Below are 11939 nucleotides of genomic sequence, written 5' to 3' on the forward strand. Positions count from 1 at the left end.
GCCCCCGCGCTGGCACCGCGGCCCCTCCGCCCCGGGAGCCCTGCCCCGGTACCCCGTACCTGGCCCCACCCCAGCCTGCAGGGCCGGGAGCGGCCCGGCCAGGGAAAGGACGGGGAGGGTGTCGAGGACTAGGGCAGGAGGGCTCAGCCGTCCTCCAGCAACTGGGGAAGGAGGGAAAAGAGCCGAGCGGAGGCGACGCTTTGCGAGTGGGGCCGCCAGGGACCGGTGGCGAAGGGGCCCCGAGAACCCCCAGCTGCGAGATGCTCCACGCCCTGGGCAGCTGGAGGAGCAACTGTGCGTGCTCTGCGGAGGGGTGAGGATTTTCACTTTAGCCTTTGGTGGTCTCGCTGGTTGCCTTAGGTTCCCACGCCAGGGGGAGAGGTTTTGACCGGTGTATTGAGGGGTTTCTCCCACTTTTAGCCAGGGCTGGGGGTCTTTCCGACGGCGAGGAATTGTCCCCATGAGCCACAACAGGCGTTTCCCCGCACACCCACCCGGAGCGCTCCGTGCCTGGGTAGCGCTGGCAGGGCGCGTCTCTGGGAGGACTCCTGTCTCCTTACACGCCCAAGCATGTGCTTTCCAGGCGGGGAGCGGCTCTCTGCGCCCTGCCCGCGGCCGGCAGAGACACGAGTCCGCCCTACACCATCACTAGGGAAACCTCCACTCCCGACGTAGATGTGCTGGGCACATCTTCCATTCTGGGGAGCGTGGGGAAACAGAGGGTGCGTTACACCGACATGCACAAGCAATCAGATGAAGTTTCTACCAGCTCGCTCAGGGTGGGTGGAGAGGGGAGAATTGCGCCAAGCTGACTCGGTGGTGCCATTTTTCCAGGTGGTCATTTACATCTCTCTATGAATGTCTCAGACTTAGAGTGATGACCAGAAGCGAGGAAAGAGCTCTGTCACATATCTGCTCTTGCCCCCTCTAACTCGGAGCTCTCCGGGAGCAGCTGCTCCCGCGGCAGGGCGGGCTGTAGGGCTGTAGGGCAGGGCAGGGGCAGGGCCGCCTCCTGGGCGCTGGGAGCGCTGGCCAGGGGGTGCAGCCAGACGTGCTGCACCCGTGAACTGACCCAGAGGGAGCACGGAGCACCTCATGGCTTCCTATCAAAAAGTTACACCTAGAAAGCGTCCTTGTTGAGAAAGAATTTGCGTGCGGTTTGCGTGGGACCCTTACCCTCTGCCCTCCGAGCCCTCCGAGCTCTGTCTGGCCGAACATATTTAATTCCCCTTGGGGAGGCACAGCAGCTCGTATAAAAAAGACATTGTTGTCTTTGGAGAGCCCTGTGCGCACTTTCAAAAGCTGATCCTTGAGTTCCCAGCCCCCGCAATCCAGTTGATGAGGAAACGCTCTGCGGTCTTGGTGGCACCGTTTCCATTGGGATTGGCACCATTTGATTGACAAAGTCTCCCATTCTTCCACCTCTCGAGTGTTATCAAAAGGATTGTGTGGGGTCAGAAGCTATTGAAGGGACGTCCGTGTAGCCGCATTTCTGCAAACACGGGGTGAAAACCGTGCCTTTCTCATGAAAATGCTTCCACCAGGCAGAACGCATCTCATCTTCCTCGCTCTCCTCCTTAGCATTTCTTTTTAACTCGAGTGTTTTACTAAGCAGCATCAGCAGGTAAAGGAATATCTGGCTAAAGGCAGCCTAGGCAGGGTTCTGTGGGGATGGCCACTCTCCCCGGAAGCTGGGAGCTGCCATCTCTGCCAGACGAAACTCCGGTAGAGGGTTTGAAAGAAAAGGAAGAGTGAAGGGACACGGCGCCAGCGAAGAAGTTTTCTCGCCCCTTGTCCATGGTGAGACTTGCCCCGTTACAGCTCATTTGGGGCGGGAAAGCAGATGCCAGGCTTGACCTGTTTCCTTTACACCGCGTCCATCCCATGTAGCCGCGCAGAAAAGCAGCTGGGCGTAGCTGTACCTGTACAGCGCTGGTGTAATCCTAACTCAGCGGTCAGACCCGCACAGGAGACTTTCACCCCCTTCCCAGCAAAGGTGAACAAAGCCCTCCCCCATTATCTTCCCTCTACCAGACCCCGCGCAGAGCCAAGGCCCGGCCCGCTCGGGATAACCTAGCCCAGCAATGTTTCGGGTGCGATTTAACCTGCGCTCATTCGAGTGAGAGGATAAATAAGCCCTGGCAGGCGCAGGCGGCGGCCAAAGAGTCGCTCGGGCGGCGCTCGGGGCCGGCGCGGGGCGGCCGGGGGTCTCTCCCGCCCGGGTGTCCAGAGACCCGCTCCCTCCCCGCTCCGTCCCCGCTCCCTCCCCGCTCCCACCACCGGAGCCGCTGCTGGGCCTGCACAGCTGCCCCACCGAGCACTCCGTGATGGGAACGGAGTCGCTGCTCCTGCCCCAAAAATTGCGCGGTCATTTGCCGCCTTTCGTCTCTGATTCAAGTCGACCAAGCCGTCATTTTGGTAGATCTGCAGTATTTTTTTTTTTTTTCCTTCCTTCCATCCACACCCTTCTTTTAAAGGCTTATGAAAGAGGCATGGGGATGCAGTGTCTGAGAAATTCGGAGTGAAAAAACCAACCACAAACCCCAAACGATCAAACCACTAAGGCAAGATCGAGTCTCTGTCTGTGTAGGAACAAAACCAAAGACCATAGTCAAAAATACGCTCAGAAAGGGGAAAAAATGGGGCGGGTGAGGGTCCAGAGAGGGGGTGAAGAAATGTTCCAGAGATCTGGAAAGACAAGATTGAAAGATTTTAGAAGAAAAAAGGGGGGGAAAAAAGAGGTAAACCCCAAACACCTTTCTAGCCCAAAGTCGCCCTTCTCCGCCTTTGGTGACCCAGCAGACTCACAACCAGCCCACTTCGGGGTATTCAGCCTTGAGGGAGCCAGTGCCGAAAGAAGCAGCTGAGATGATGTAAGAGAGCTGGAGGCCTGATTGAAGGAAAGTTCCCCCGATTATATTTGTGTGGAAAAGCTCACCTCTTGCAGAGCTCTAAAGTGTAATCAAGACTGAGGCTTACACTTGAAGGATGTTAACTCTCATACGGGAACCTACTTTCTCCTAAACGGTTTCTTGCCTAGTGAATGAGAGCCTCCCAATTGAAGCAAAATGATCCTTATGTACTAATATCAAGCACAGCCACAAAGCGACCGGCTATTTATGCTGCCACTTTAGACAAAGATATTTAGTTATTCCCGGGTAGCAAGTGCACTTTTGCATTTTTAAGCACGAACCAGCCGAGCACAAACATATTTACAAGTGCAATTACTAAATAGTTACTTGACACTTCAAAGTCCCAGGGTTAACTGTACCTTCGCTGTAATTTTCTTAATATTCAGGTAATCGCTGTATTAAATTGTGGTTGCCAGGGCCGTAGGCCGGGGTGTGAAACACTCGGGGGAGGTTTCTCTCCTCCGCCTGGATCACCCCGAAATATAAGCTTTGGAGACACTAGGCGTTGGGAGATTTCTTCAAAGACCCGAGTGACATTAGCTACTGGCTGCCTGTACGTGTGCGTGTGCCTGTGAATGGATCGCTTTTGTTTTCACACCGGATCCGAGAACAGATCCGAAAGTGCCAGAAATTGCGGTTTATTGGAAACTACAGGCAATTCATTGGCAAGGTCGTGTAGCAGATGACCGGAGAGGTCTTCTCCATCCAGCTCGCGTGCTGTATAAATAACCTTAGAAAGCAGCTTCAGCTTCAGAGGGACCACGAGAGACTGTGAGAGTCTTTGCCTTTGAGAATAACGAGCGACATTTTGCGCTAACCTATTTTTCATCGGTCTCTCGCCCCAGGCAATTAAATTACTGATTAATTTTGCAAACTTGGTCTTCTATCCCTCTCTGAGATTTAAAAAAAAAAAAAAAAAAAAAAAAGCTAGTTGAAAGGAATTTCTAGGTTTAGGGATAGAAACGATCCTTGCACTGAGTGTCTTAGGAGGCAGAGAGAGTGTTCCGGAGATGCAAAACCCCAAGCGCTCGTTCAGCCCCAGCTGGCTGGGGCATCTGAGGAGCCAGTGCGGGGAGTGCGGGGCACAGGGAGCTGTGGCCCGGAGAGAAAGATCTGCCCTCCGGAGAGTTGTCCTCCCGGCGGCGGGGCTCCTCCCGGACCAAACTTAGTGGGGGAAGAGGCAGGTTCTGTCCTTTGCCTTACTGGCAGTCCAGCCCGTTTCCCCAGCTCTCACAAAGGCTGAGCTGACAGCCTCGCCACCCGGGAGCTGTTTTTAAATCCTTTCACCCAGTCAAATGGTGGTCTTTTGCTTTGCCTCCCGTTTCCCGTCCACGATATTGCCACCCCCGAGATTCAAAAAAAAAAAAAAAAAAAAAAAAAAAAAAAAGAGTATGTTCACGGGGTCTTTTTTTTTTTTTTTTCTTCTCTCTCTCGTCTTCTCTGTCTCTTTTTTTTTTTTTTTCCTAAAGACATAAAAAAAAATTCTGACAAGTAAAACTTAAAGGTGTTTACCTTGTCATCAGCATGTAAGCTAATTATCTTGGGCAAGATGTAGGCTTCTATTGTCTTGTTGCTTTAGTGCCTATGCCCCGCCTCTGGTGGCAGCCTAAAACCTGGCGTCTGGCTAAAACAAACGAAAGGCAGCCCTGAGCCTCCACTCAATCCAATTAAGGCGGACTTCGTCCACTCGGTTACGTGTACATCCAACAAGATCGGCGTTAAGGCAACACCAGAATATTTGGCAAAAAAAAAAAAAAAAAAAAAAAAAAAAAAAAAAAAAAAAAAAGATTTGCCTCCCCTTCCTTTTTTTTTTTTTTTTTTTTTTTTTTTTTCCCCAGCCGCCGAATCATGTCGATGAGCCCAAAGCATACGACTCCTTTCTCAGTGTCTGACATCTTGAGTCCTTTGGAGGAAAGCTACAAGAAAGTGGGCATGGAGGCCAGTAACTTGGGGGCTCCCCTGTCAGCCTACAGACAGTCTCAGGTTTCTCAGCCGGCCATGCAGCAACACCCCATGGGCCACAACGGAACAGTGACTGCCGCCTACCATATGACAGCGGCAGGGGTCCCCCAGCTCTCCCATGCTACTATGGGGGGCTATTGCAATGGGAACCTGGGCAACATGAGCGAGCTGCCGCCTTACCAGGACACCATGAGGAACAGCGCTTCGGCGACAGGATGGTACGGCACCAACCCGGATCCTCGCTTTTCCTCAAGTAAGTCAGCCCGAGGCTGGGTGGCCGAAGGGGGCTTGGCGCGCAACTCGCACCGCGGGCAGAAGGCACGGGGGGTCCGCCACAGGGCAAAAGTCGGTCTCAAATCCAGACGCGCCCTAAACTCCCAAATTCCTCCTCCTGCCCGAGGATCGCGCCCGGCTCTTCCACCCTGGCTGGTCGCATGTCAGCCTCCCGCGGCAGCTTTTGCGGGGCAAGGGGGTCGGAAGCCCCGCTGCGGCGGGGAGCGGGAGCTCGGCTCTCGCCGTCCAGCGGGGCGGGAGCGGCGCGGCCCGGGGGCCCGAGGGGAGCCGGCGGTGCCCGTCCGCCTGCGCGCCCCCCGGCACCGGGCGGGAGAGGGGGAAAGCCGGAGGCGCCGGGGCCGCGTCCCGAGAAGCGGCGGGGGAGCGGGAGAGTCTCTTCAGCCGGCGCTGGCGGAGCCGCTGTCCGCGGCCGCCGCGGCTGTCACCTTAGGCACTGTCTCGGCTGTCCCCCACGGGCAGGACGGGGGGCGAACGGTCGCCCTTATTCACCGGGGCTGGGCCGGGCGAGAAGGGGCCACCGCTCGCCCCAGGGACGCCGTTATTAGGAGCGCGGGTGGCCCGAGGCCGCGGCCGGGGCTGGGCTGCCGGGGGGCTGCGGAGCTCCGCTGGGGCAGGCGGCGGCGGGGGCGGCCGGAGCGCGGGGCCCCGCTCGGAACGGGCCGGGCCGGGCCGGGCCGGGCCAAGCCGAGCCGCCTAAAACGTGCCGCCTTCTCCCTTGCAGTCTCCCGCTTCATGGCGCCGTCCTCGGGCATGAACATGGGAGGCATGGGCAGCCTCGGCTCCCTGGGAGACGTGAGCAAGAGCATGGCCCCGCTCCAGAGCACGCCGCGGAGGAAACGGAGGGTCCTTTTTTCGCAGGCCCAGGTTTACGAGCTGGAGAGACGTTTCAAGCAACAAAAATACCTCTCCGCCCCGGAGAGGGAACATTTAGCCAGCATGATACATCTCACCCCGACTCAGGTCAAAATCTGGTTCCAGAATCACCGCTACAAGATGAAACGGCAGGCCAAAGACAAGGCTGCGCAGCAGCAGATGCAACAGGAGAACGGCTCCTGCCAGCAGCAGCAGTCTCCCAGAAGGGTGGCCGTGCCAGTGCTTGTGAAGGATGGCAAACCCTGCCAAGCAGGCTCCAACACACCCACAGCAGCGATCCAGAGCCATCAGCAGCAGGCAGCTACAACGATCACAGTGGCTACCAATGGCAACAGCCTCGGACAGCATCAGAGCCACCAGACAAACAGTGCGGGGCAGTCTCCAGACATGGGACAGCACTCGGCCAGCCCTTCCTCTCTGCAGAGCCAAGTCTCCAGTTTGTCTCACCTAAACTCTTCTACTTCTGACTATGGCACTGCCATGTCTTGCTCCACCTTGCTATACGGTAGGACCTGGTAAAAGGATTAAACAAAGAAAAAAAAAAAAAAAAAGGCAAAAAGAAAAAAAAAAAAAAAAAAAAAAAAAAACAAAAAAAAAAAACCAACCCAACAGATTTTCCCAGTTACACAAATTTCTGTCCTCTCCAAACTACTGTGTGCTTTTTTTTTCTTTTTTTTTGTTTCCTTTTTTTTTTTTTTTTTTTTTTTTAATTTTTTTTTTTTTTTAATGCTCTTTTCTCTTTCCCCCGTTTTACTGAGTGGTCTCTGCAGACCTCTAAGAGAGACACTTTTTTTGTTTTATTTTATTGTCACTGTTGATGGTTTTGGGTCTTTATGTTTTTTCTTCCCCAAAGTTGTCCTATGAGGTGTATAAAAATATTCAGACTAATAATCATGGAGCACTCTGCAGAAAGGGGACCATCTTTAGGCATGGTCTGAAGACTTGGATATCAGATGTACACTTTGCCAGCGTCTAGGACTTGCATGTAAATACAGAGATTTTGGGGGATGGGGTGGTTTTCCCCCCAAAAAAACGCATTCGCGTCACCCAGACACAAGAAGCAGCTTCCCCCTCCCCGGTCTCTCCCAGCCCGCCGCCAGGGCCAGCGGACGGAGACGAGGAGTCATCAAAGGCTTGGCTTTTATTTTCCTCCTTACATTTGATGTGAACCTGTAGCTGTATAATGCTGTCAAAAGTTGGACTAAACCCATAGTTTTTAGTAGCCTGTATATTTTGTTGTAAAAAGAAAAGGAAAAAAAATACAATCAACCAAACCAACCCCCACCTTTTTTATGGACACTGATCACCCCGTCGTAAATCCTCTGGCAGTTTGTTATTTGCGTACGCCGCCTTTTCCTGTTGTAACTTATGTAGATATTTGGCTTAAGTATAGTTCCTAAGAAGCTTCTAATAAATTATACACATTACGAATATTCTTTTTTATTTTCCCCTTTGGTTTACTTTCCCGACGCTCCTTTCCTTGCATCTCTCTCCTTTTTCTTCCCTTTCCTCCCCCCCTCCTTTTTTTTTTTTTCTTCTTGGTGGAAAAACAAGCCGGGATGTTGCCAGAGCCCGGAAGGCCCCTGCCCCTCCCTGTCCCCAAAGGGGAGCTGTGCCAGAGGGTTAACGGGATACAGGATCAGTCCTCAGGGTGCAAACAGGACGAGCAAACGCGTGGGATTCACGAACTCGAGAGCGAAGGAATTGAGTTCAAATTCATTAGCTCGATTTTTTTGGGGGGGACGAGGGTGGGGGCGGGGGGCACCTCAGCGACTTCTTGTTAGAGAAAGCAAAGGATTCCGGGACTAGAAATTCAAATGCCAAAGGCACGGAGGAGAAAGAAGGCAAAAGTCTAACTCCATTAGAAAAAAATAAAATTACGAAGAACCTGCTGTCAATATAGAACGTGAGTCCGATTTAAAGTGTCCAGTTTAAATACCTTGTAAGAAAAAAAAAAAAAAAAAAAAAAAAAAAAAAAAAAAAGATAATTTCTACCAGGTTTTCCTTTGTACTTGTATTTTAAGGGAAGTACAGTCACCTTATTTATAATCAAAATAAAAAGATAGTTTATTGTGTACAACATGTAGTTTGAATTAACTTTCTTTATTAGGCTGTGTTTAATTTTCTACATATCCATATATTTAATTTTGTTCATATCAAGGCCCACCTGCCCGCACAGGGCCCCGCAGGTTCCCCTGCACATCCCACCCCACCCCAGTGCTCAGGCCGAGGGCAGCCGCACGCCGCGGCTCGGGGAAACACACACGGGCTTCGCTTGCTTGCTTTGGGTGCTGGTTTTCGTGCCGTTTATCTAAGGAGGGTTGGTTGGTTTGTTTGTTGGAGGTTATTTTGTGCAGCCATTTGGGAAGTTTGTAAAGAAGGAGATGAGGAGAAAGTGCGCGCACGCACGTGGGTGGGTGCGCACAGGTGCGCGCCGGGCTCAGGCACAGAGGGGCGGCCAGTGGGAAGGGAAATGTTAGCGGTGATGCGAGGGAGTTGGATGCTAACTTGGCTGTAAATATATAAAGCATATGAAGCTAAACGGCCAGTATCTGATGAGTCCGAAATCCCTGTAATTCTCTATTTTTTTTCAGGTCCCAAATATCCCTTTTGTGAATGTAACAAATTAAGAATTATCCCCACTCTGAAAGACCTAGTAGCGTGTTTTCCCTTACATCTGCTGCTCGGTTTCGTTTTTTTTCCAAATCCATGGAAAGCGATCGCAGTCATTGAAACACCTCTGAATTACAGAGGTGTTACGAAATAATCATATTTTTGAAGTGAAAGAAAACAGGTTTCCTGGATGGAAACAACCCAACCTCCAATTTAAGTAGCAGCTTTCGAAAGCTCCAGTTCTTTATTTATACAAGATAGCCGGTGTTAGTCGGACACCAAGTGCTAGTCTGGATGGCGAAAAAGGGAAGTACACGGAAGAAAAAAAAAAGTATCGGATTCTTTCTGACCCCCTCCCCCTTATTTCTAACTGGAGGACATCACGTGTGTCAACAGGAATTTCGAGACCTTTCATTCTTTAGGTTATGTCCTGACTTATACAGCGACATTCTTAACTAACCCAAAGATTGATTTTTTTTTTTTTTTGTTCTTTTTTCTACGCAGAATATTCATGTCAGATCTATAGCAGCGTGTTAAGCATGGCAGGGGGATGGGTGGGGGGGCGGCAGAATGGCTGGAGTTTAGTGCTGTTATTTCTGCCAAAAGAAGAAAGTGTTGGGGATTCCTAGTCCGCGGCGCAGAGCTGCCACTTTCCGGGAAGGAAGGGGGAGCAGGGCTAACTTTAAGGTTGGGGTGTTGTGTTTTTTTTGTTTGTTTGTTTTTTTTTTTTTTTTTTAATTAGCGTTAGTTTCTCCCGGAGTTTATAAGCAAGACCAAGGGGAAAATGCTCCGGTTAAGTCCACATTTCCCCTTCATACGTAATCAATGTACGTTCTTTCAAACCCAGGAACGTTCAAAGTGAGTAGCCGAGAAATATTACAGCCCCTGCCTCCGAATATTGAAGTTAGCATGTTTGATAGAGATTCAGTCAGTGACTTTTCATTATAGGCTTAGGGGGAAATAAAGTAATTTTATTGTGTCTCGACAACCTCATAAACACATATTTGGTGGTGGGTGTAATTACTGTAATGGATTATTATGTACACTGACTTATCTTTCTTAAACTAGATTTAGTTTCGATTAAATAAACTCGTTTCCACTTTGTCTGATGTCGGCTTAGTTTAAAGTCTGTTTACTTGTTCCACAGAAAGGTGAATTCATCTCTTTATTAAGCACTAGTGACCGAGCAAACACAGTTCAAACTGTATTTACATATCAATCAGGAGAAATGCAAACAAACTGCTCTTTAACAAATTTTATAGCATTTTTAATGACATTGTGATACCGCCTTTTATCATATTTTTCTAGTAAACTAGTTATGCCTTGATTAGGATGAAGATATTTGGAGGGAGGCGTGTAAATACAGTTTAGTCTACAGTCTCCCTTGAGAACACTCATGAGAACTTAGTTACTGTATAGCTTTTTAAAATTGAAATTAAAATATGTTCCTCCATCTAAACTCCTGCTTCTTCCAATATGCTTATTTCCAGTCTCCCGGTAATCAATGCAGAACTTGGATAATGGGATGGCAGAGGGGAGGGGCAGCACGATTCAAATCTGAAATGATGGAAGAGATGCACGTTTCCCAATATAACTGCTTTATACACGCCAGACTACGGGCACCTCGTATTTTGAGAGATAAAAGGATCTAGTGAAGAATGACTATTCCCTCCCACTCCCCCACTGCCTGGCACTGCTTGTAAGTGTAGGAGTATTGCGGAGGGCATTTTTTCCTGCTGTAAATAGGAGTTCATTCTTAAGTTCCACGAAGTGTGCATGAAGTGGCACAGCAGGCTGAGGGAAAAAAATAATAAGAAGAAAAAAACAAAACCCACAAAAAACCAGAAAACAACCCAAACTCAACAACAACAAAACAACCCCAAACGAAACCCCAAATGAAACACAAAACAAAAACCAAAACCAACCAATCAAACAAACAACCCCCTAACAAAACCACATCCCTACTACATCCACAACAGCGACAATAGCAAAAGTCGTCTTCGTATGGGCTGCTTCGTATCAAAACGGGTTATTGGCTTTTTTGTTGGTTTCACAGCAGTCTGCTAGCGAAGGGGTGCTCGGGAGGACGGGGAGCCGAGGCGCAGGGCTTGCCCTGACCCGGGCTCTGCTGTGCCCCGGTAGCAGCGGGCGGGCGGGCGGGCGCGGTGTCTGTATCTGCGGAGGGAGAGCCAGGGGATGACGAGCTCATCTAAAAGTACATCGCCTGCATCCCGGCTCAAAAGGCAGCGCAGGGCCCTAAACCGGTGTTGAAAGTGCAGATCCCAAACAATGTAATCTGAGACAGCTCTGAGATGATACCGAGAGAAGTTGCCACGGCTGGGAGGGGAGCGGAAAAAAAGTATTTTAGGAGTTTGGTAGCGCAGCGCAGGTAAAGGGGCCTCGCCGGGAAGGCAGCCCCCGTTCAACTTTTCGTGACCGCTGCCTTTAGCCTTTACAAAGGGGATCTAGAGTTAAAGACTCAGTGACTTCTGAAGAATTTAAGTCCTTTCATAGCCATGTCGGGAGAAAAGCTGAGAATTTTTTTTTTCTGTCTGACCCGCTGTTCCTCTCATGATCCCCATCAGGGGGAAAAAAACCCTCAAAACTCTAAGTTAATGTTTATATATATCAAATGTGTACAGACATCTGACCCAGTGCGGCTGCTCCTATGAGGTAGAGACGACTGTCCCTGGCAAAATGGTGAATAATATGAAATTACGTTTCCCCCCTGCCCCCCGCCCCTTTTCTGGCTGCAAGTACATTAGAGAGCAGGTAAGGTCAAAGTTTTCTATATCCTCCGTCTTTCTCTCAAAGGCTTCTGCTCAGCGTTATAAATAAGATGGTGTGTAAGATGTATTGATGTAAAAACGAACTGAAATTCGTTTTGAAGCTTAAAACAACTTACTACACAGAAAAATTCTTGGGAAACCTATAGACGAAAACGTAAAATATGAGATTTAATCTTCGATGTAAAGGTTCTTGTTAGAGCGAGCGGGAAGAGGGAAATCGGGCGGTTGTTGTTGTTGGGGGGGTTTTGTGGATTTTTGTTTGTTTGTTTGTGTGTTTGTTTGTTTTAACATGACACAGATTGAGAAGGAAAAACATTTACAAAGGGCCGAATGCATTACTTCCGAAAGACGGTGTAAATCTGCTGTCCTGAGCTGGCATATAGAAACGAAATAAGGTTGAAAATGTATGTTCTAAAAATATTTACCAAGATACTTAAGTCTGTTTCTACTGGCTCCATACCTTATACTAACAACTATATCTGAATGAGATGACAAA

At 49.9% G+C, this 11939-nt stretch overlaps 1 protein-coding gene across 1 annotated transcript; it reads left to right on the forward strand.

The window, feature by feature from the left end:
* Positions 1 to 260: 260 nt before the first annotated feature.
* Positions 261 to 8029, forward strand: NKX2-1 (NK2 homeobox 1; the record flags this gene model as incomplete). The annotated part of the gene is made up of 3 exons (XM_083862900.1): positions 261 to 313; positions 4751 to 5127; positions 5890 to 8029. 3 exons carry the CDS (start codon positions 261 to 263, stop codon positions 6558 to 6560), a joined length of 1101 nt encoding a protein of 366 aa, XP_083719026.1. The 3' UTR covers positions 6561 to 8029.
* Between the last annotated feature and the right edge of the window lie 3910 nt (positions 8030 to 11939).

The sequence above is a fragment of the Zosterops lateralis genome, assembly GCF_965231275.1.
Source record: "Zosterops lateralis genome assembly, chromosome: 6".
Taxonomy (NCBI): domain Eukaryota; kingdom Metazoa; phylum Chordata; class Aves; order Passeriformes; family Zosteropidae; genus Zosterops; species Zosterops lateralis.